The following is a 23835-nucleotide window of genomic DNA, read 5'->3' as shown; positions in this document are numbered from 1 at the left end:
AGCAAAGACATGAGATCTCAAATTGTGGGACTAAAGGTATGTGCCACCACTGCCTATCTCCATTTTCAATGTGGCCTTGAACTCACAGAGAGCCAGATGGATCTCTACTTCCCAAATGATAGGATTAAGGGTATGTGTCACCACTATCTGGCTTCTCTGTCTAATCTAGTGGCTGTCTCTGTTCTCTGATCCCCACATAAGTTTATTAGGTCACACTGTATTTGGGGGTACATAATATATCACCACATGTTTGGAGTAGCTCTGGAGTCCAGTGGATGTTGACAGTGTTGATGTGTCTTACCTGCAGGTCTCTCACCTGTTGGCTAGCTGCTGGGCACTGTGCCAGAGCACCAGAGATCCACCAGAGTTAAGGACAACATCCAGCTGCCTTTCTGGGAAGGGAAGGGCATAAATGGGAGGGAAAGGGCATAAGATATCTCCTTTGGCTTGGTACCTGGAGATTGGGGCAGTTTACCTAGGGTACCAGTCACTCACCTGTTCTTCCAACTGGAGTAGATGGTGCTTATATAGGGGCCAATGGGTTTGGGTAGCAGAGTGGGTCATAAAAGTTACTGAATCCAGTGGGCATATGGGGCAGTGGTGCAGCTTACCTACATATTTATCACCTGTTGGCCCAATTATTATTTTCATCATTTCTCTGTGTAATGCAGCACCTTTGATTCAGTCTTTCCATCTATGTCTCAGGGTGGTCTCTCTGTCATGGTCTCCATTATCTAAAATTTCATATTCCTTGAAGAGGTTATCTATTATTTAACATGTCTGTAAAATTATGTGTGAGTCACTGAAATCATTTCCCATAGCTCTCAAGTGTTACTTATCATATTTTGCTGTGATTAGTTCTGAGAACTACAACCCATGAATTGAAGATTTTCTCTTTCTTGCTCTTTTTTTTATCTAAAGACGAAGACAGGGGTTTGCTTGCTTCAAGATGGTAATCAGGAACCCTTTAAAGTCCGGCTGCACCTTGCCAGAGACCTGCTGATGCTACAGGAGCAAGATGTGCTTTGTGTGTCTGGTGAGCCTTTCTATTCTGGGGTAAGTATCTCTTCCATTGGCATTTTCTGTTTGTACTTTTTGATGATGAAAATGCTTCTTAAAAAAAACATTGAACATATTTTCTTTTATTTTGTAACTAGTCAATGGTTTTGTTGGTAATTTGTGTTCACACTACTCAGTATGATATGTCCCTGTCTGAGGACACTAAATATGCAATAGCATACTAGGGAGCCTTCTCACTTTGTCTACTGAGTTCTTGCTCTCCTATGTCAGGGAATGCTATCTACATTTTCTGATTATGTGAGAGTACAGGGCTGGTTTTCAATTATGAATTCCAATGCTTTCTGCCCTGGTCTTATTATGAAAACACCACTTTCAGGACTGATGTTGACTATGATGGTAGAAATCATCTTCCAGTGTCCTTGAAGACAGAGACTCAAGGTAGTGCTCGTTGAATTCAATGTGATTTTTTCCCCCTGAGACTGTGTCTGAATGAGTCTGCAGACCTTCAGGATAGAATTATGCAAGAGCAACTTGGGTACTCACTGTTCTAAAAGATGTGTGATTCTTTGTTGAATCTAACCTCAGGAAAAGCAAAAAAACATAAATTGTTTTATAAAACCAATTGGTATACTCCTTAGTACCACATCACGCAATGAAAGATATCTTTAGCTGACATTCTATTTAATTTGATAAAATATTAATCATAAATCAATCATTGTGTTGCACTACTAAAGACACCATTAAAACATCACCCAAATTATGTACTCTCAGGGGGAAAATATAGAAAAATTTTGCAGCTACTGAGCATGGAGATTTAATCTATATTTTCCTGATAAACTTCCCTTGCAGTTTCTGTAGGTGGTGAACACTGCTAACTTGGTGTCTTCATATCTTTTCTTACAAATACCCTTCAAGAGTCACACAATGTCTGAAATTAGTAGTACTTTGCTAGCTTAACTTAAGTGACATTTTGCAGACTGTTAACTATTCTTTTGTCACAGGCCATTAATATTGTCCTTCATTCAGACTCAAGCCCAAAATCACATTCAGGAAGATAGATGAAGTCTATTTCTAGAATTAGTTAGTACTCTATATGACCATTAATATTATTACATAAAGTATATATATATATATATATATGTATATGTATATATGTGTGTGTGTGTGTGTGTGTGTGTGTGTGTGTGTGTGTGTGTGTGTAAGAATTTCTTTTCCAAGTTAAAACAGCATCCCATAGTGAGCATATATACCATTCTGCTTATCTATGAACCAAAAGGTGTGCTTTCAGATTGCTTCTTCCTTTTCATTCACATTAAAAATGCTCCAAAAAGCCCACTCATGCACCAGGAATGATCCTGATCCCACTGCCAAGAGACCTCTTAAACATTTCAAGCTAAACAACTGTCTTGCCTATCCAGAGGGCCTACTCCAGTCCCATGGGGACTCCACAGCAATTGGTCCACAGTTCATGAGTTTCCACTAGTTTTTCCTGGTCATCTCTGTATGTTTCCTCATCACGATCTTGATGTCCCTTTCTCATAGAATTCCTCCTCCCTCTAAGTGATTGGACTCCTGAAGCTTGGCCTGGTGCCCAGCTGTACATCTTTGAATCTGCTTCTGTCAGTAACTGGATAAAGGCTCTATGATGACAGTTAGGGTATTCACCAATCTGGCCAGTTCAGGAACACTCAACTATTGCTAATAGTCTAAGATGGGGTCATCCTTGTGGACTCCTGGGAACTTCCCTAACACCCAATTTCTCCCTATTCCCATGATGTCTCCATTTATCATGGTATCTCTTTCCTTTCTCTCCCACTCTGTCCCTGTTCCAGCTTGAACCTCCCATTCCCTTACATTCACATCTCCCATCCCTTACTCTCTACTGTCCCCCTCACCCACAGTTTAGTCATGTAGATCTCATCCATTTTCCTTTGGAGGGCAATCTATCTATCCCTCTTAGGGTCCTCCTTGTGAGCTAGCTTCTCTGGAGCTGTAGGTAGTAGTCTGGCTATTCTTTTCTTTACATCTAGTATTCATTTATGAGTGAGCACACACCATGTTTGTCCTTTTGAGTCTGGGTTACCTCACTCAGTATGATATTTTCTAGTTCCGTCCATTTGCCTGCAAATTTCATGGTGCCTTTGTTTTTCTCTGCTGAGTAGTACTCCTTTGTGTATATGTACCACATTTGCTTTATCCATTCTTCAGCTGAGGAGCATCTAGGTTGTTTCTATGTTTTGGCTATTGTGAAAAATGTTGCTATGAACATAGTTGAGAATGTGTCCTTGTGGTATGATTCAGCATTCCTTGGGCATATGCTCAAGAGTGGTATAGTTGAATTTTGAGGTAGATTGAATCAAATTTTCTGAGAAACTGCCATACTGATTTCCAATGTGGCTGTACAAGTTTGCACTCCCTCCTCTGCATCCTTTCCAACCTAAGCTTTTGTCATTGTTTTTGATCATAGCCATTCTGAGAGGTGTATTATGGTATCTCAGCGTCAATCTGATTTGTTAAGTATGTTGAGAAATTCCTTAAATGTCCTTCAGCCATTTGAGATTCTTCTGTTGAGAATTCTCTTTTTAGATCTGTAGCCCTTTTTAAAAAAAATGATTATTGGGTATTTTGATGTCCAGTTTCTTGAATTCTTTATATATTTTGGAAATCAGCCCTTTGTCAGATGTAGGGTGGGTGAAGATCTTTTTCCATTCTGTAGGCTTTTGTTTTGTCTTATTGACCATGTCTTTGCCCTACAAAAGCTTCTCAGTTTCAGGAGGTCCCATTTATTAATTGATATCAGTGTCTCTGCTACTGGCGTTATGTTTAGTAAGTGGTCTCCTGTGGCAATGCGTTCAAGACTATGCCCTACCTTCTCTTTTATCAAATTGGGTGTAACTGAATTTATGTTGAGGTCTTTGATCTACTAGGACATGAATTTTGTGCAAGATGACAGATAAGAATCTATTTGCAATCTTCTACATATTGACATCAGTTATGCCAGCACTATTATACAGTTTTTTTTCATTGTACAGTTTTTGCTTCTTTGTCAACAATCAGGTGTTCATAGGTGTATTGATTAATGTCAGAGTCTTCAATTCATTTCCATTGGTCCACATGTCAGATTTTATGCCTGTATCAAAAGCTGTTTTTTATTACTGTAGCTCTATAGTAGATTCTTATGTCAGGGATGGTGATGCCTCTAGAGGTTGCTTTATTGTACATGATTGTTTTATCTATCCTGTGTTTTTTGTTGTTCCATATGAAGCTGAGTATTGTCGTTTCTACATCTCTGAAGAATTGTATTGGGATTTTGATGGTGATTGTATTAAATCTGTAGGTTGCTTTTGGTAAGATTGCTATATTTACTCTGTTAATCCTACCTATTCATGAGCATGGGAATCTTTCCACTTTCTGATACCTTCCTCGATTTCTTTCTTCAGAGATTTAAAGTTCTTGTCATACAGGTCTTTCACTTGTTTAGTTAGAATTACCACATGGTATTTTATATTATTTGTGACTATTATAAAGGATGATCTTTCTATGATATCTTTCCCACCCCATTTATCATTTGTATATAGGAGGAATACTGATTTTTTTTTTTTTAGTTAATCTTGTATCCTACCACATTACTGAGGAAAATTATCAGGTGTAGGAGTTTCCTGGTAGAATTTTTGGGGTCACTTATGCACACTATCATATTATCTGCAAATAGTGAAAGTCTGACTTCTTCCTTTCCAATTTGTGTCCCTTTGATCTCCTTTTGTTGTCTTATTCCTTTAGCTAAAACTTCAAGTAATATATTGCATAAATATTGGCAGAGTGGACAATCTTGCCTTGTTCCTGATTTTAGTGGAATTCCTTTGAGTTTTTCTCTATTTAATTTGGTGTTGGCTGTCAGCTTGCTGTAAATTACCTTTATTATGTTTAGGTATGTTCCTTTTATTCCTGATCTCTCCAGGACCTATAACATGAAGGAGTGTTGGATTTTTCTGCATCTAATCAGATAATCATGTTTTTTTTTTCATTCATTTTGTTTATATGGTGGATTACATTGACAGATTTTTGTATGTTGAACCATCCTTGCATTCCTGGGATGAAGCCTACTTGGTAATGATAGATAATTGTTTTGATGTGTTCTTGGATTCAATGTGGCAATATTTTATTGAGTATTTTTGCATCAATGTTCATGAGGGAGATTCATCGTGTAATTATCTTTCTTTGTTGCATCTATGTGTGGTTTGTGTATCAGGGTAACTGCAACCTCATAAAAGAGTTTGGTAATGTTCCTTCTGTTTCTACTGTGTGGAATAATTTAAAGAGCATTGGTATCATTAGGTCTTCTTGAAAACCTGGCAGAATTCTGTCCTGAAACCATCTGGTCCTAAGCTTTTTTTTTTTGGAAGATATTTAATGACTATTTCTTTTTTTTTTTTTTCTTTTAGGGACTATTGGTCTATTTTAATTGTTCATCTGGTCTTGATTTAACTTTGGTATGTGGTATCTATCCAAAAAATTGTCCATTTCTTTTAGATTTTCCAACTTTGTGAAGTACAGATTTTTGAAGTATTTCCTCATTTTCTGTTGTTATGTCTTCCTTATCATTTCTGATTTTGTTAATGTGGATTCTCTCTCTCTCTCTCTCTCTCTCTCTCTCTCTCTCTCTCTCTCTCTGCCTTTTGGTTAATTTGGATAAGGTCTTGTCTATCTTGTTGATTATCTTAAAGATCCAACTTTTTGTTTCATTGATTATTTGTATTGTTCTCTTTTTTCTATGTTTTTTTTTTTTTGTTTTTATCCCTCAATTTGATTATTTCCTGTCATCTATTCCTCCTGGGTGACTTTGCTTCTTTTATCTATAGGTTTCAGGTATGCTGTTAAGTTGCTAGTTAAGTTGCTAGTGTGAGATTTCACCATCTTCTTTATATGGGCATTTAGTGCTATGAATTTTCCTCTTAGCACTGCTTTTATAGTGTCCCACAAGTTTGGGTATATTGTATATTTGTTTTCATTGAATTCTAGGAAATCTTTGATTTCATTTCTTTTTTTTTATTTTTTCTTGAACCATTGATGATTCAGTTGGACATTATTCAGTTTCCATGAGATTGTAGGCTTTCTGTAATTTTTGTTGTTGTTGAAATCTAACTTTAAGGCATAGTGGTCCAACAAAATACAAGAGGTTATTCCATTTTTTTTTTTTTTGTATCTCTTGAGATTTGCTTTGTGACCAAGCTTGTGGTTGATTTTAGAGAAGGTTCCATGAGGTACTGAGAAGAAGATATATTCTTTTGTGTTAGGGTGGAGTGTTCTGTAGATATCTGCTAAGTCCATTTGAGTCATAATGTCTATTAGTTCCCTTATTTCTTTGTTAAGGTTCTGCCTGACAGATCTGTCCATTGGTGAGAGTAGGGTGTTGAAGTCTCCCACTACTAATGTGTTGGGCTTGATGTGCAATTTAAGCTTCAGTGATGTTTCTTTTACAAATGTGTGTGCCCTTGTATTTCTGGCATAAATGTGACTTCATCTTGTTGGATTTTTCCTGTGATATATGTATAATATCCTTCCTGATCTCTTTCGATTGATTATAGTTTGAAGTCTATTTTATTAACTATTTGGATAACTACACCAGCTTGATTCTTATGTCTACTTGATTGGAAAGTCTTTTCCATCATTTTATTTTGAGGTGGTGTCTATCTTTGAAACAAAGTAACACTTTGAGGTGTGTTTCTTATATGCAACAGAAAGATGAATTCCATTTTTATAACCACTTTGTTAGCCTGTATCTTTTTATAGGTCAATTGAGTCCATTGATATTAATGGATATTAATTACCAGTGATTGTTAACTCGTTTTATTTTTTGGTGATTGTGTTATATTTTTCAATTCTTTGGTATTTGTTAGTGTGGGATTATCTATTGCCTGTGTTTTCATGGGTATGTCTAACTTCCTTAGTTTGAATTTTTCCTTCTAGTGCTTTTTGTAGGGCTGGATTTGTGGATAGGTATTGTTTAAACCTGGTTTTATCATGGCATTTTTGTTTACGCCATCTATGGTGAGCAAAAGTTTTGCTGGATATAATAGTCTGGGTTGCCATCCATGGTCTCTTAGTGTCTTCATTACATATGTCCAGGACCTTCAGGCTTTCAGAGTCTCCATTAAGACGTCAGGTGTTATTCTGATGATCCTACCTTTATATGTTACTTGGTTTTTTTTCCTTTCCAGCTCTTAATAGTTTTCTTTATTTTTTAAGTTTAGTGGTTTGATAATTATGTGGCAAGGGGACTTTATTTTTTGGATCCAGTCTATTTGGTGTTCTATAAGCTTCCTGTACTTCCATAGGCATTTTCTTCTTTAGGTTGGGAAAGTTTTCTTCTATGATTTGCTGAATACATATTCTGTGCCTTTGAGCTGGGATTCTTCTCCTTCTTCTATCCCTATTATTATTAGGTGGGTCTTTTCATGGTGTCCCAGATTTCCTGGACATTTTATGTTATGAATTTGTTGGCTTTAGTGTTTTCTTTGACTGATGAATCTATTCCTCTATTATTATCTTCAGTTGCAGAGATTCCCTCTTCCATCTCTTATGTTCTGTTGGTTATGTTGGTATTTGATATTCATTTACTCAGATTTTTCATTTCCATCATTCCCTTACTTTGTGTCTTCTTTATTGTTTCTATTTCAGTCTTTTAATCTTGACCTGTTTACTTGCTTTTTCTTTGTTTCCTTGGCTTTTGTAGCTGGAGTTTTCTTGGTCCTGGGCCATGGTCAGGAAAAGGCTCTCTCACCCCCCAGTCCCACAACTGCTCAAGCCCAACCAAATAAACACACAGAGATTTATTTTCCTTATAAACTGTGTGGCCATGGCAGGCTTCTAGCTAGCTGTTCTTATATCTTAAATTACCCATTTTTATTTATTTATTTTTTTATTTTATTTATTATTATTATTATTATTATTATTAATTATTATTATTTTGGTTTTTCGAGACAGGGTTTCTCTGTGTAGCTTTGCGCCTTTTCCTGGAACTCACTTGGTAGTCCAGGCTGGCCTCGAACTCACAGAGATCTGCCTGGCTCTGCCTCCCGAGTGCTGGGATTAAAGGCGTGCGCCACCACCGCCTGGCGCATTTTTATTTTTATTAATCTAAAAGTTGCCACGTGACTCATGGCTTACCAGTATCTTAATATTTTCTCATGGTGGTGGCTAACAGCCTTCCACTTCCCAGAATTTTCTTCTCTCCTTGTCCCGCCTATACTTCCTGCCTGGCTACTGGCCAATTGGTGTTTTATTTATTAACCAGTCAGAGCAGCACATTTAACATATAGAACATCCCACAGTAGGCTTTTTCATGATTTCTTTAAGGGCATTTTTCATTTCTTCTTTAAAAGCCTTTATCATCTTCTTAAAGTCATTTTAAGGTCAATTTCTTCTGCTTCTTCTGTGTTGGGGTGTTCAGGTCTTGCTGATGTAGACCCACTAGATTCTTTTGGTGCTATATTGGTGTTTATGTTGTTGACTATATTTTTGCACTGGTATCTACCCATCTCTTCCTTCACTTGGTGCAAGCAGTGTCTGTGTCTGAAAAAGCCTCTCTTTGTCTGGTCCATACTCTTGATCCAATGAATAGGAGCTCTTGGTCCAATTGGTGCTGATGTACTCTATGTATCAGGGAACAGCTGCAGTCTCAGAGGTTGAATGGGTTTGGGGGGTGAAGCTTGTAGTTTATAGAGTCCTGTGGGGGATAATGGTAGCCCAGCCTGCCTGCTGTCCTGAAACTGGGACTGCAATGGGTGGTGGTGTAGGGGTACAGGATTGTGCCCCTGGGCCCACAGCCTAGAGGCTTCAGTATATGTTTATAAGAACAAAGACTCACCACTTAGTCCAATTGGTGCTGGCAGCATTTAACCTTTCAAAGTAGTTTTTGTGTATTGTCATAGTATATTGTATGCTCCCTCTACAATAAGTTCAAGATGTACCTTATTGGATCAGTTTGAGAGTAAGGGGATAAGACAATGAAACTGTCAATCTTTTGAAAGCAATAAATATCAACAAGACTATTGCAAGCATAATTTTGGTTCTGTTTGCTCTATTAGTGACATGGTTAAGAGAGTTTCAAGAGAAAGGTGGGTAGGAGGTGGTGGATGTTCCTTAGCCCATAAGTCACTTGAGTGTGATATCATGACCTTCCATGTAGAGAATGGGAGCAAGACAAGGAATTTCTGAAGTCAAATGGAAGCATCATCAACAGACATTTTGCTACTTTGGGGAAAATTGAAAGGCCTGATTCTGCTAAAATTCCAGATTAAAACACAATATCACTGTCTTCCTACATTCTTTAAGTCACGATGCATCTGTCTTTATGTCCAGGATTCTCCCCCATTGGCTAAAGCTGCTTGTAGTATAAAATATGGGGCATGTTCAAGTCAGATTGAGAGCAAGCTCTTGGAAAAATGGACATGAGTAGCAAGAAGATGATTCTGTGCTGGAGATGTTGATGGACAGGACAATATTTCCATATTAGAGCCAGAGTTGGTAAAGTGAACTCCACAGTAGCCATTGGAAGATAAATAGTTGGACCTGATTCCATGTGAAAGGATTCCCCAGAGAGATGTGGCAGAGAAGTGACCATGGGAAGAATGCTAATGAAGCAAAGTGTCTATATTTGTCATTCAAGTATGAGCACAGTAGACGGTTCCTAGGCATCCATGCTAAGTAGTTTTCTTTGTTCCTTTTTCTAAAATCATTGATGAATTCCATGCTTCTGCTCAGTTCAGAAATACAGAATTAAAATTTCATGTGTATAAATGTATATTTCTCAAAGACATGACTTTGGAGGGTTAAGGAGTTCCAGAAAAGCCTGGCAGCAACGTGGGAGTTCAACACTGGGGTTAGAAACACTATGGCCTTCTGAATTTATTAGTATACTATAATTCATCAAGTTTGGGATATGCATCATAGTGCATTTATAATGGAGATGGCTTCCACATAAATCTGCCTCAGACAGACACTTATCATCACTCAGCACTTTTTGCTTAGGCACCTGAAAGTGAACTATTTTTCACTTTGGAAAACCTTGACAGATATGCAAAGTGGAGTATAAGGAAGACACTTTGCATATTTAACATACCTGAAATTTTTATTAAAGTGTTGTGCAAAAAGCCCTTATAGCATATTATGGAGAAAAGTGTGAACACATTTTCACTAGAGACAGCTAAAGAGATAGAATTGGACAATATCACACTTTTTATTCTACTTCTGCAAGTAAAAAAAAATGAATTTTTCTAATGTTTTTATTTGCTACTACAAATACCTCTTTTGACTTATTTATAGATTATAAGATCAAACTTTTGGCATTGTGTTCATATCTCATACAACTTGGTCAATGTATCATAGTTTGAAAACAATAAGAAAAAGTAGAAATGACATTTCAAGATCTTTTGGAACAGACACCAGAATGACAAACTGATATGAATTAAGTGTGGCAATTGTCAAGTGAGCATTTTAAAGTGTTGGTTAACATCAAACAGTCTGCTGTCATCCCTTGCTGCTAAAAAAAAAATGAATCATCTGACAACTGATGTCCTTTTGAATGATTTATCACCCTACTTCATAATTAACTGTCCTGGCAATGTTATCAATTTCAGTGTGCCTTGGAAAAGCATTAAGTTTAATCTCTGTACTTTTAACAATTTTGTGGTGTTGCACATTTTTAATCTCAGCATTCAAGAGGCAGAGGCAGGGAGATTTCAGAGTTTGAGGCCAGCTTAGTTGACAGAGTGAGTTCCAGGACAACTAGAGCTACGCAAAGAAACCCTGTCCTAAACAAAACTATAGAATAAAAGTAGGACAGTGGAGAGAAAGATCAATGCAGAATGACTATATTTCACCAAGTCCACATTTACATCTATTTCAAAGATGCTACTAGTAAACTGTAAGAAAAACTTGGAGATTAAATTTCAAGAATGGTAGAATAACTCAATAAACTTTGAGTGTCACATAATAATTTCCCCAAAATTGATGTGTTCATTCCTCAAAGGAGGAGAGAATCACCTAAGTGTCAGGAGCTAAGGAAAAATGAGGATAAAGAAGCTTAGACTGGCACAGGGTGCTCAAGGTTACACAGGCATTAAATAATTACTAAGGATAGGAGGTTTTTAGTAGAATTGTCTGTGTGTTGGCTTCATGGAGCTTCAGGGATACAAATGTTATGACCAGTCTTGCTGGTGTGAAATTTGCAATGATGTATTTGCCTCTGGGTCATTAATATTTCTATATGTAAATGATCAGCTTTATACCTGTAAATAACCCCAATATCATCTAGACTTGGGTAGAACCATTTTTTTTGTTGTTGTTGATTAAAGTAGTGTTAGCTACTGCACAATGCAGTGTAGCTCTACTTCCTCTTAGCCTTGAGTTAGGTTTATTGGTGCAGATTGATTGTCATCAGAGCTTATCTAACAGTAAGTCTCTGTGTCTTGATGTAGAACTGGTTGGGGGCCCAAAAGAAAGCCTGAAATGGCATCAGGATAATCAATAGCTACACTCTGAAGGCCTAGATGGGGAATAATCTCATGATTAATGTTCTACCCATCATCAGGGGCATGATGAGACTTATTAAAACAGTAGAGCCTTCTATGGTTTTTCTTATGGGAGAAGGCATGCACTTAGTAATGCGTACTAACAGAATTGTGATTTTCTTGAGGTCACATTGCAAAAACACACACTTTTTAATGTGGAGTTCAGGCTTATTCCTATATGAATGTGACAGTGTGATGCATTAGGTTTTTTGTTTTGTTTTATATTTAAAACTCATCACAGCACTCTCCACTGCAACATATTAGCCTGTAGGCATGGATAATGCACACATTGTATATTTTGTGCATTAACAAAATATATCATATACTAATTATTACATTCATATTAAGAGCTTGGTACTTTCTTCTTTTCTTTTTTCTCCACTTCCATATTCTTTTTTAAAATCACACAATATCTACTTTACTCTGCAAAGTCACAATGGTTGGTTATACTTTATAATATGACAAAATAAAATACACGATAAAAATAAACAGTCACATTAAATTGGACAAGAAAAAAACAGCATAGGAAGGAGCTCAAGAGAGAAAGCATAAGAGTCAGAGAAACATTTGTTTACACATACAGGAATCCCATAAAAATAATAAACTCAAAATGATAATATATACACAGAAGAACTGGAAGAACTGGTACAAATTTTGTACAAGCCCTGAACATGCTGGTTCCTTTCCTGTGAGTTCATATGTGCTATGATTATGTTGAATTATATTGTGTCTTAGGGTTCCTACTGCTGTGAAGAAACACCATGACCATGGCAACTCTTCTAAGGAAAATATTTAATTGGGGTGACTTGCTTACAGTTTCAGAGGTTCAGTCCATTATTATCATGGCAGGGAGCATGGCAGCATGCAGGCAGACATGGTATTGGCTATATCTTGATCAGAAGGCAACAGGAAGTGGACTATCTGTCAAACTGAGTGAAGCTTGAGCAAAAGGGACCTGAAAGCCCACCCCCACAGTGACACACTTCCTCCAACAAGGCCACACCTACTTCAACAAGTTCTAATAGTGCCACTATTATGGGGATTATGGGGATATAGAGTTATGGGCACAAATTACATTTAAACTAATGCAGTCCATTCTCTGGCACTCATAATTTTATAAAAACATCATAATGCAAAATTAATTTAGTACAAATTCAAAAGTCCCCATATTCTATAACAGTCCCAAATTTATTTAAAATTCTAAACTTTAAATTCTCTTTGGAGATTCATGCAATCTCTTAACTGTAATCACCTATAAAAATCAAAATCAAAATCAGGTAACATAATTCCAAAAAATAATGAAACAAGATATATATTACCATTCCAAAATGTAAGGAAGGGAGCATAGTGAGAAAATATGGATCAAAGCAAGCTAACAACCAGCTGGGAAAACTCCATTTCCCTGTCTAACATAAAAATATTATCCAGATCTCCTACTCTTTTTAGTTTTGTAGACTGCAAAAAAAAAAATTCAAAAAACAAAAACTAAAACAAAAAAAATATTATTTCTCTTGGATTAGTTGTACTACCTGATAGCAGATCTCCTCAGCAGGTATTCCCATGTCTCTGGCATCTCTAACATCTTGGGTTCTCCAAGGCAAACCAGCCTTCAACTTCACAGCTTAATGCAAGGGCCTCTCTAGCAGGCCCCCATTCAGGAACATCCAGGACACATGGCTAGCCTCAGCAGTTTTCCTTAGGCATAGAGGCAAATTACATAACCTGTTTCTTCTGTTCTTAACTCCAAAGCAAGACCCACATAATCGAAACTCCCACATTCTGCTGGTTGCTGGGGCTAAAATGTGGCCCCCTTATTTGATTATATCTTCACCAACTGTCTGTTTTTGATTGTTACCTTTGCTGCCTAAGCTTGGCTGACCTTGAACTTGCTCTGTAGTCCAGGCTGGTCTCAAAATCAAAAATCTACCAGCCTCTGCAATCCCAATGCTGGGATTAAAGTCATGCACTAGCACACCTGCCTCTAAATTTAGCTGGGTAGGATCTTCCTGCCTTACTCCCAACCCCCACAAATTCTGGGATTAAAAATATGTGCCATCACCACCTTGCCTAAACTTTGCTTTAATTCTTTTTCACAAGTTGAAAACTTAGCTGGGTGGGATCTTGCCCTGATGTCACCACTAATTTTATTCCATTTCTAAATCTGTTTAATCTACATGAATACAATGTTTTTCTCTGTTCCACTTTCTGTTGCTCTTCTTCTCTTCAAACATTTTCCTTGCTCAGATTGTTCCTTTTCATTACAAATCTTCATCAGTTACCACTAATAACCACACAACAGAGTATACTAGGCAGTTTTGAGATTTCCTCTGCCAACAGAATTAATCCAAACTTCTTCACTTTAGCCTCACGCAGACTCTTTAAACAAGAGCAAAAACCAGCCCCATTTTTGACCAAATTATCATAAGACCAATCTCTAGACTATATACCAACATTCTTCTCCTTTGAAACCTATTGATCCCCACAATTCAAATAATTCCTAGCACCATTGCCTTCCTTGCCCCTATTATTATGGCCCATGAAGCAGTGATTAAAACATTGAATTACTTTTCTAATCCAAAGTACCAAAGTCCATGTTATTCTAAAAATATATTTTCTGGCCTATCAAAGAAATACCCCAGGCCCTGGTAACAATTTCTGCCCTAGTTAGGGATTCTATTGCTCTGAAGAGACACCATGACCATAGCAACTCACATGAGGAAAACCATTTAATTGGGGTGGCTCACTTCCAGTTTCAGAGAATCAATCCATTATTATTATAGCAGGGAGCATGGCAGCATGGAAGCTGACATGGTGCTGGCTACATCTTGATCAGAAAGCAACAGGAAGTGGACTTTTACACTGAGTGACTTCAAAGCCTGTCCCCACAGTGACACACTTCTCCCAACAAGGCCATACCTCCTAATAGTGGCACACCATTTGGAATTATGGGGGAACAATTACATTCAAACTACCACAGAATGCCTTATTCTCCTGGTGTCCTCCATCCTTTCTGGATATGATTTTCTTTCTTCCTCCTTTTCTAGGAGTTTGCTGAGTTCTGACAGTAGGAATTTGATGGAGACATCCCATTTAGGGCTGAGTGTTCCAAGGTCTCTTTATCTCAGTGTAATATCTGGTTGTGGGTCTCTGTATTTGGTCTTATCTATAGCAGAAGAAAGCTTCTCTGGTGATAGCTGAACAAGGAATTGATCTATGAGTATTATGGAATGCCATTTGGAGTCATTTTTCACTACCTCTTTGTAGCTGGAGTTTTCTCCAGTCCTGCCTGGCCCCGGGTCAAGATAAATCTCTCTTACCCACCAGTCCCACAGTTGCTTAGACCCAACCAAGTAAACACACACAGATTTATATTACTTATAAACTATATGGCCGTGGCAGGCTTCTTGCTAATTGTTCTTATATCTTAAATCAACCCATTTCTATTAATCTATAAGTTGCCACATGGCTCATGGCTTATGGGTATCTTAACATCTTCTCATGGCGGCAACTGGCAGCTTCTCCCTGCCTCAGCCTTCCACTTCCCAGAATTCTCTTCTCCCCCTGTCCTGCCTATACTTCCTGCCTGGTTACTGGCCAATCAGTATTTTATTTATTAACCAATCAGAGCAACACATTTAACATACAGAACACTCCACATCACTTCTTTTTTTTTTTTTTTTTTTTTTTTTTAGACCAATATTATTTGGTTTTCCATGTAGGTCCCCAGCCTGTGTAATCTCTGGTTCCTGGTCATTGCTGCAGTGTCTAGTATTGGTCTCATATCATCACTGCCTCTCTATACAGACCTCCAGGTCTCTACAGTTGGTACTGGGATTAAAGGCTCATGTCTCAATGCTTGGCTGTGTCCTTGACCACACAGAAAGAGACTCTGCCTGCATAAGCTACCACTGCCTGACTTCTGTTTATGCCTTGTTGACCTCTGATCTGCAGGCAAACTTTATTAACATACAAATAAAATGTCACATTTCAGCACAAATAAAGTATCACCACATATTTTCATGCATCTTTTTACTCTAAGGTGGTATTCATTTCTAAAACTAAGAAACAGTTTTTGTAGGAAAAAAGAGATAGCTTTTGTTTCTGGATTCATGAAGCTAGCCTCAGTCTTTTTATTATAGTGAAGCCGTTAATAATTACAGTTACTAATTAAAATTTTATCTTGATTGCAGTAATTTTTTGTTTGTTTGTTTGCTGTTTATGGTCTTATTATACTCTGTATCTCAATGATTATTGGTTCATTTGCTTTATTTCTACAGCCTGTTGACTGTGCTTACAACTTTACTCATTCTGAAGTACTGCTTCCTTTATTCTATTTGGGGCTGTTGTGGTTCACTGGAATTCATTAAGTCACTTTGTTTTATCGAATTTTCCTTTCTTCTTCAACTGAGTCAGGTATTTTTGCTGAACATAGTAGTCTAGGTGGCCAGTCATATTATTTTGAACACATTACTCCTGGCCCTTCTGGCTTTTGACTTCCTTTAATATTGAAGCTGTTATTATGTTTGATTTTTCTTCATATGCGACTTTTTTTCTTAAGGCTTTCCTTGTTCTGCATATTTAGTGTTTTAACTAAGACAAGAGGTTCTGACTTAGTATAAAATGCTAGGTTAAAAAGATTTTCTGAGGAAGAAAATCCCAAAGGAATGATGCAGCCTACTTGATCAGATATGATATCAAGCAGAAATATGTTCAAAATACATTACTCTTACTGATGGGAATTTTGTTAAATTATCTGGGAAGGTGAGTTAAATACTTTACTTCTTTGGGAATGAATGTTATTATTTCCTTTGAACCAGAGCTCAGTTCTCAATGATATTATTCATTTAAAAATAGCACTAATTCACTATAATTTATCAAAACTACAAAACTTATATTCTAAAAACAAAATTAAAAAAAACTTCGAGTTAAAAATTGCAGCAGAGGATCAAAAATGTGCTACTCCTATGAATTAAAAGTGTAAATATTGTTTATAAAGCAGTGTTCTTTAGTTTACATACATTTTAAACCATATTAAAATCCCAATTTCTTTGGAAAAAAAATAGACAAGCTAATTGTACCATTTGTAATTAAATGCATGGGTCTTAGAATAACTAAACTGATCTTAAAAATGAATAAAAAGAGTAGGAGGATTTATAGTTTTTGCTTTAAACCTTGCTGTGAATAGACATTCGCCCTGACAGTGCTGGTTTTCTGGTCGTTTTAGATATGGAAAGGATGGGGAGTCATGCAATAAACTCCCACTGGCAATCAGTTTCTTTTCACCAAGAACACCAAGACAAATAGAGAAATAACCATTTGCTCCTCAAATGATGTTAGGACAACTGTACAGACACTTATAATTTAATAAGCTTGAACCCCTACTCACACTACATTGAAAATTTTATTTAAATTTGTAGTCAGGAGTTTTTCTGTGTCCTGCCTGGTCTGTAGCCACTCAAACCCAAGTAAACACACAGAGGCTTATATTCATTAAAACTGCTCAGCCATTATCTCAGGCCTACCACTGGCTAGCTCTTACATTTAAAATCAGCCCATTTCTGTTAATCTACATGTTGCCACATGCTTCATGGCTTTACCTGTGTGCCATTGCATGCTGTTCCCTGGATGGTGGGTTGGTGTCTCCCAACTCAGCCTTCCTCTTCCTAGAATTCTCCTTGTCTGCTTATATCTCACCTATACTCCCTGCCTGTCAACTGGTCAATCAGCATTTGATTAAAGTAGTATACAAAAGCATTATTCCACAGCATTTCCCTTTTTCTGTTTAATTAAAAAGGAAAGTTTTAACTTTAACATAGTAAAATTACAAGTAATAAACAGTTACTTGGCAAGAATTACCATAACAATATAATCTATTTGTATTTGGCAAATTTAAAGAAAATATTTTATTTATCCTATGTTTGTGAGACCAAGGTTTCATATCTACTTTTTCTCTTATCATAACCAAAGAAAACCATAATTATAACTATCTAGTCTTCAACTACATCAAAGACTCCAGAGGATATAATATTACCTAAATAAACAGGAAATGCATTGTAACCAACTTCCAAAATTGTCGAAATGATAGACAGCTGCCTTCCTGAACAGTTACCCAAAGCTCTTCTGCAATGTTGGGGCATCTATCTTCAGTCCATAGGCCTAGAGTTTTTCAGTTCCTTCTTCCTGTGTCCTGTAGAATATTTGACAGTCTTCTCTGAGAAGTAGGAACATGAAGGACCATCTCACCTTGCATAGTTCAGTGGTTACCTTCCTATGGGTCCTGCATGTCAAGTCAATATGCAATTTTATCAAACAGTCCAGGCAAGAACAGTTTCTTGCTCAAATGGCTATTATTGCCAAGAAGAAGACAAACTCCATATGGAGTGTCTTAGATGCTCATCTTTCTCTTTGAAGTAAATCAGTGCTGCCAGGAGGAGATGGATCTCATTGTCCAAAAGCTCTAAGTATTTAAAACATTTTAAATGACATATTCTGTATGTCTTTGAAGTGTGTGAAGATTCCCTACCTAATTGAATTATATCTCTCTATATATACCTAGAAAACTTAACATGACTATAAGTTTGACTATCATAGAAGACTATTAATCTTTATTTCTTCATTGTCCATTACAATTTAAATGAGGTGCACTAAACAAGTGTAGAAATATACATACAGTATAACAAAATTAAATGTGTATCAATAAACTAAAATCTATGCCAATGTAAACCATTTTAAACAAGTTGCTCTTTAAAAATAGGTTCAACAATCTACCCTTTTATCCTATCATAGCTGTATCCTATATTTCCATATCATATCTATCCCCCTTTCTTCTTTTAGACAGATATTGACTATGACCAACAACAATTCGTAACCAACAAACTAAACAAAGACATATATTCATAATCCATTTTTGTATAAATGTGGGTGTAGTGTTCTAGGCTACTTTCTGCTGACAGTGGGTGCTGGTAGTCTTATGGGGATCCTGAGATAATTCAAGATAATGGTCAAGTCCTGGGAAGACTGGCTATAACCTTTGTTGATAGGTACCATCTGTTAAGGTTTAGAAGATCTGACTTGATCAAATCTGATCCATTTTAATGTGGAATAAATCCATAGTCTTGCTTCCTGTGGAAACAAAAACAGACCCTCCTTTCCAAAGCAACATATCCTAAGTCCAAATTTCAAAGACAAGATAGCTATAAAATATATAAAACATATTGGCTTAACTCATCAGACTTTACAACCAAATGTATTTTTGAAGAATATGCCTTCTTCTGAGCAACCCAAGGAACCATCTCTAAAATCGAATACATACTCGCTGACAAAGCAAACCTCAACAGATATTAAAAAAAAATTGGAATAACCTCCTATATTCTATCAGACCACCATGGCTTAAAATTAGATTTCAATAACAACAAAAACTACAGAAAGCCTACAATCTCATAGAAAGTGAATAATGCTCAACTGAATCACCAATGGGTCAAGGGTGAAATAAAGAAATTAAAGACTTCCTAGAGATCAATGAAAACCAATATACAAAACACAAATTTATGGGACAGTATGAAAGCAGTGCTAAGAGGGAAATTCATAGCACTAAATGCCCACATAAAGAAGTTGGAGAAATCTCACACTAGTGACTTAACAGCACACCTGAAAGCTCTAGAACAAGAAGAAGCAAAGCTGGAGGAATAGATGCCAGGACATAATCAAATTGTGAGCTGAAATCAATAAAATAGAAAAAAAGAGAACAATACAAAAATCAATGAAACAGAGTTGGTTCTTTGAGAAGATCAACAAGATAGACAAGCCCTTCCAGACTAACCAAAAGGCAGAGAGGGAGCATCCAAATTAGCAAAATCAGAAATGAAAAGGGAGATGTAACAACTGACAACGAAGAAATCTAGAGAATCATCAGGTCGTACTTCAAAGAGCTGTACTCCACAAAATTGGAAAATCTAAAAGAAATGGACAATTTTCTGGATAGGTACCACATACCTAAGTCAAATCAAGAACAGATAAACTATTTAATAACCCCTAAGGAAATAGAAACAGCCATTAAAAGACTCCCAACCAAATAATTTGCAGGACCAGATCATTTCAATGCAGAATTCTACCAGATCTTCAAAGAAGAGTTAATACCAAGATTCTTTAAATTGTTCCAAACAATAGAAACAGAAGGAATGTTACCAAACTCCTTCTATGAGGCTACAGTTACTCTGATTCCCAAGCCAAACAAAGAGGCAACAAGGAAAGAGAACAAATCAGTCTCCCTTATGAACATTGATGCAAAAATACTCAATAAAATATTGGCAAGCAAAATTCAAGACACATCAAAACAATTATCCACCATGATCAAGTAGGATTCATCCCAGCGATGCAAGTTTGGTTCAATATATGAAAGTCTGTCAATGTAATACACCATGTAACAAATTGAAAGAAAAAAAAAGATCATTTCATTAGATGCCAAAAAGGCCTGTGAAAAAATTCAACACCTATTCATGATAAAGATCCTGGAGAGATCAGGAATACAGGGAACATACCTAAACATAATAAAGGCAATTTACAGCAAACCAACAGCCAACACCAAAGTAAATGGAGAGAAACTCAAAATGATTCCACTAAAATCAGGACAAAGACAAAGCTTACCACTCTGTCAGTATGTATTCAATATAGTACTTGAAGGTCTAGCTAGAGCAATAAGACAACAAAAGGAGATCAAGTGGATACAAATTGGAAAGGAAGAAGTCAAACTTTCACTATTTGCAGATGACATGATCGCATACATAAGTGACCCTGAAAATTTGACCAATAAAATCTTACAGCAGATAAAAACCTTCAGTAATGTAGCAGGATAAAAGATTAACTCCAAAAAATCAGTAGCCCTCCTATATACAATTGACAAATGGGCTGAGAAAGAAATCAGAGGAACATCACCCTTTACAATAGCCACAAATTATGTAAAATACCATGGGGTAACTCTAACTTGGCAAGCGAAGGACCTGTATGACAGGAACTTTAAGTATACCTGAAGAAAAAAATAAAGAAGATATCAGAAAATGGAAAGATCTCCCATGCTCATGGATTAGTAGGATTAACATAATAAAAACGGCAATCTTGCCAAAAGTAATCTACAGATTCAATGCAATCCCCATCAAAATACCAACACAATTGTTTACAGACCTGGAAAGAACAATACTCAACTTCAAATGGAAAAACAAAAAACCCACAATAGCCAAAAGAATCCTGTATAATAAAACAATTTTTGGCAGGATATGGAGCTTTCAAGGTCAGATTTTCAATTTTGGTAAAACTTTCTGTTCTTTGTAAGGAACAGGAGGACTTCAAACTCATATGTGTTATACACACATTTATATATATATTATATATATATATAATATATACATATCTGTGTGTGTGTGTGTGTGCGTGCGTGTGTGCGTGTGTGTGTGTGTGTGTGTGTGTGTGTGTGTGTGTGTGTGTGTATGTGTGTAGGGGCACCAGAATATATTTTGTGTTGTATAAATGAAGAAATCAAAACTATACTGGTTTTTAAATTATAAAAATTTGCCACAGCATTTGGGATACTGGAGATATAACTAAACATGCTTTCACCTGAGTTCTGTGTGTTCTCTAGTTTTTGAGCTGAGCACAGGAAGTAGAGGTAGAAAGAGGGACAGGGTTAATTTTTTGGAATATTAATATCGGCAATATGCCCAACTTGAAGATATTTCTCTTTCTATGTTTCCTGTCTGCTGCCTAAAGTAACCAAATTAGATTTACTTTTTAGAATACAGGTAATTTACTTGTCCTCTTTCTCCTATTACCTTTCTTAATAGTAACACACAGACAGCCTAGAGAATAGGCAGTGGGAGTGTGTGTGTGTGTGTGTGTGTGTGTGTGTGTGTGTGTGTGTGTGTGTGTGTGTGTGCACATGTTCGCATGTACTGATGTAGGTGTTCATGCATGGGTGTGTGTGCATTGGGTGTTGGGTGTGGATATGTGTGTATGTGTATATGTTGATATTTTTTTAAAATATTAGAATAAATGCTGTTGGGGAGTCTGCAGCCTCTTTCTGTTATCTCTCACAACTCTTCTTCTGGTTAGCAGTTTGCATGTAATTTAGAGTTTATTCTAAATATTCACCAATAAAGAAGGGACGTGAAACTTGAAGAAGAGAATACATGCCACTTCATAAACTTTTAACTCTCCTGCTAAGCTCTGTGTTAGTATCAGATAAACAAATATGACAGACCAAATGGCCCTGTGTCTATGGATCAAATCTAGAAAATGAAGGTTATGCATTTACTGGTTTAAATGTATTTTCTCTGATGGAAAATTTAATTTTAATATAGCTAATAACTATTGTCTGACATTTTAAACTGCTGATTTTTTTTCTAATTATTTGGGGGGAAATCAAGTATTTAATCTTTACTGAAAAAGAGTTAAGCAAGTTATTCCCAATTTCAAAATGTTCTGTTTGTTTCATGGGTTGTATTGTAACAGCAATTTGCTTGCCTGCCTTATATGAACAAATAACACTAATTACTGATTGTTATCTCAGTGCTGTAATATTTGAACTCCAGAAGTATAAATGCTTGAATCTAAGGTGTAAAAGATACTAGTTTGTTATTTACTGGCAGCTATAAGATTTCCTATGCAAAATATTATGTGTTTTAATATTCATCAGGTTCTTATCTCTATCAGCTCATTTGTAGATATTAAACTAAAAACAAAATTGCTTTAGGGTTTTACCTACAAGCTGTTCTCACATTGGGAAATAGTGGCTCACAGGGCTTAAATAACTTGCCAAACATGAAATCATGGCTACTATAGCCACTGATGCATTCTCCAACTTCATTACCATTATCATTTTCAATGATTCTCTACCATCCAATGAACATTTCAATTAGAAATAATCAAAGATTATTTAATTTTAATAGACTGATTTTGAGCTATTAAAGAAAAGGGCATTTCAAATAAAAATGTAGTTTATTTTAATTTCATTTTGTGAATAAATAATGATATGGTCATTTTAATTTTTTATTGTACAGGCATTTCCAAGGTAAATTTTAAGACAGCATGTTTTAATCATTTTGGACTTTGGACTCAACAATAGGCAAGGACTACAGCAATAGGCTTATTAATATTAAAGAGTTAATGATATTATTAACTAGTGATATTAGTAAAATAAATAGTGTTTTATATTTCAAGTTCATATACCTATGATACACCTGTAAAATTTGCATAAATAATATTTAAATGTTTGAAACCATAAGCAGAAAATATATAATGCAGAATTTGTTTCCTTAAAACATAAAAAACTGATTTTTCTGATTGAAAATTTCAGAATATGTCCAGATGTGCTCAATATGCTCATACCAAGGTCTCTGAATTGGTAGTTTTATAGCTGAGTTCCTGCTTACACCATAGGGTACTAGTGGTGTACATTAGTAATCCCACTATTATTATTATGTAAGTACTTTTTCCCAAACTAAAGATATGAATACAAATTCCTCATCATGTAGCTCTAAGGCCTGACATGGCCTTCTGAAGTTCTGAACTATGGAGTCCTTGCAGCTTAGCTCTTAAATTACCAATCTATGACTTGGTGCTGCAGACAAGGCCCCAGAAGTGCAATACTTATCACTGGCAGTAAGATACTGTAAGGCTACCCAAGAATGTACAAGATGAAAATAAGAGTATAAAAAAATTCTAAAATTGTTCTAAAAATATCATTGAAAGAATATTTCAGAGATTATTAATTTAGTAGCATTTATTTGGGCAAATAAATTATTAGCCTTGGATTTAAAACTATAAAACATTCCATTAATTGCAAATTTGAAGTTTCTTTGGCTGTTAAATATTTTTCTCTAAATTTTAAACAGCAATTGAAAAAAAACTACAAGGAAAATGTATTTAGTGTAAAGAAACACTTATCACTTTTAAATCTCTTTCTTTCAGGAAAGAACGGTGACGATCAGAAGGCAGACAGTAGGAGGATTTGGATTAAGCATAAAGGTAGCCATCTTTTCAGTCCATCTTTTCAAAGGCTGAGCTAAAGACTAAACCTTTGTGTACATTAAAATGTTGGTGACTCATAACACACAAGAATGGCTCTGTAATGTTTAGAGTAGTTTGTGACCTGGGATGTTCTTATAGAAATGACTATCATTACCTTCTTATTTAGATTTAACAAGAAAGGACTGGGGACCTTACCTAATGTTAAGTAGAACTTGGAAGCTTTATT

General features: G+C 36.1%; 1 protein-coding gene across 10 annotated transcripts in view; it reads left to right on the top strand.

Annotated features, from left to right (window-relative positions):
- The window catches only part of Sntg1 (syntrophin gamma 1), a 925417-nt gene that overhangs the window by 355276 nt on the left and 546306 nt on the right, over positions 1-23835 (top strand). For all 10 annotated transcript variants that reach the window (XM_076564008.1, XM_076564007.1, XM_042270922.2 and 7 more), the window contains 2 exons: positions 922-1056; positions 23550-23606. In XM_076564008.1, coding sequence (XP_076420123.1) covers positions 922-1056; positions 23550-23606 — 192 coding nt within the window. The remainder of the gene's footprint in view (positions 1-921; positions 1057-23549; positions 23607-23835) is intronic.

Source organism: Peromyscus maniculatus, chromosome 2, assembly GCF_049852395.1.
Source record: "Peromyscus maniculatus bairdii isolate BWxNUB_F1_BW_parent chromosome 2, HU_Pman_BW_mat_3.1, whole genome shotgun sequence".
NCBI lineage: Eukaryota > Metazoa > Chordata > Mammalia > Rodentia > Cricetidae > Peromyscus > Peromyscus maniculatus.
This window is presented reverse-complemented; position numbering and strand designations above follow the sequence as displayed.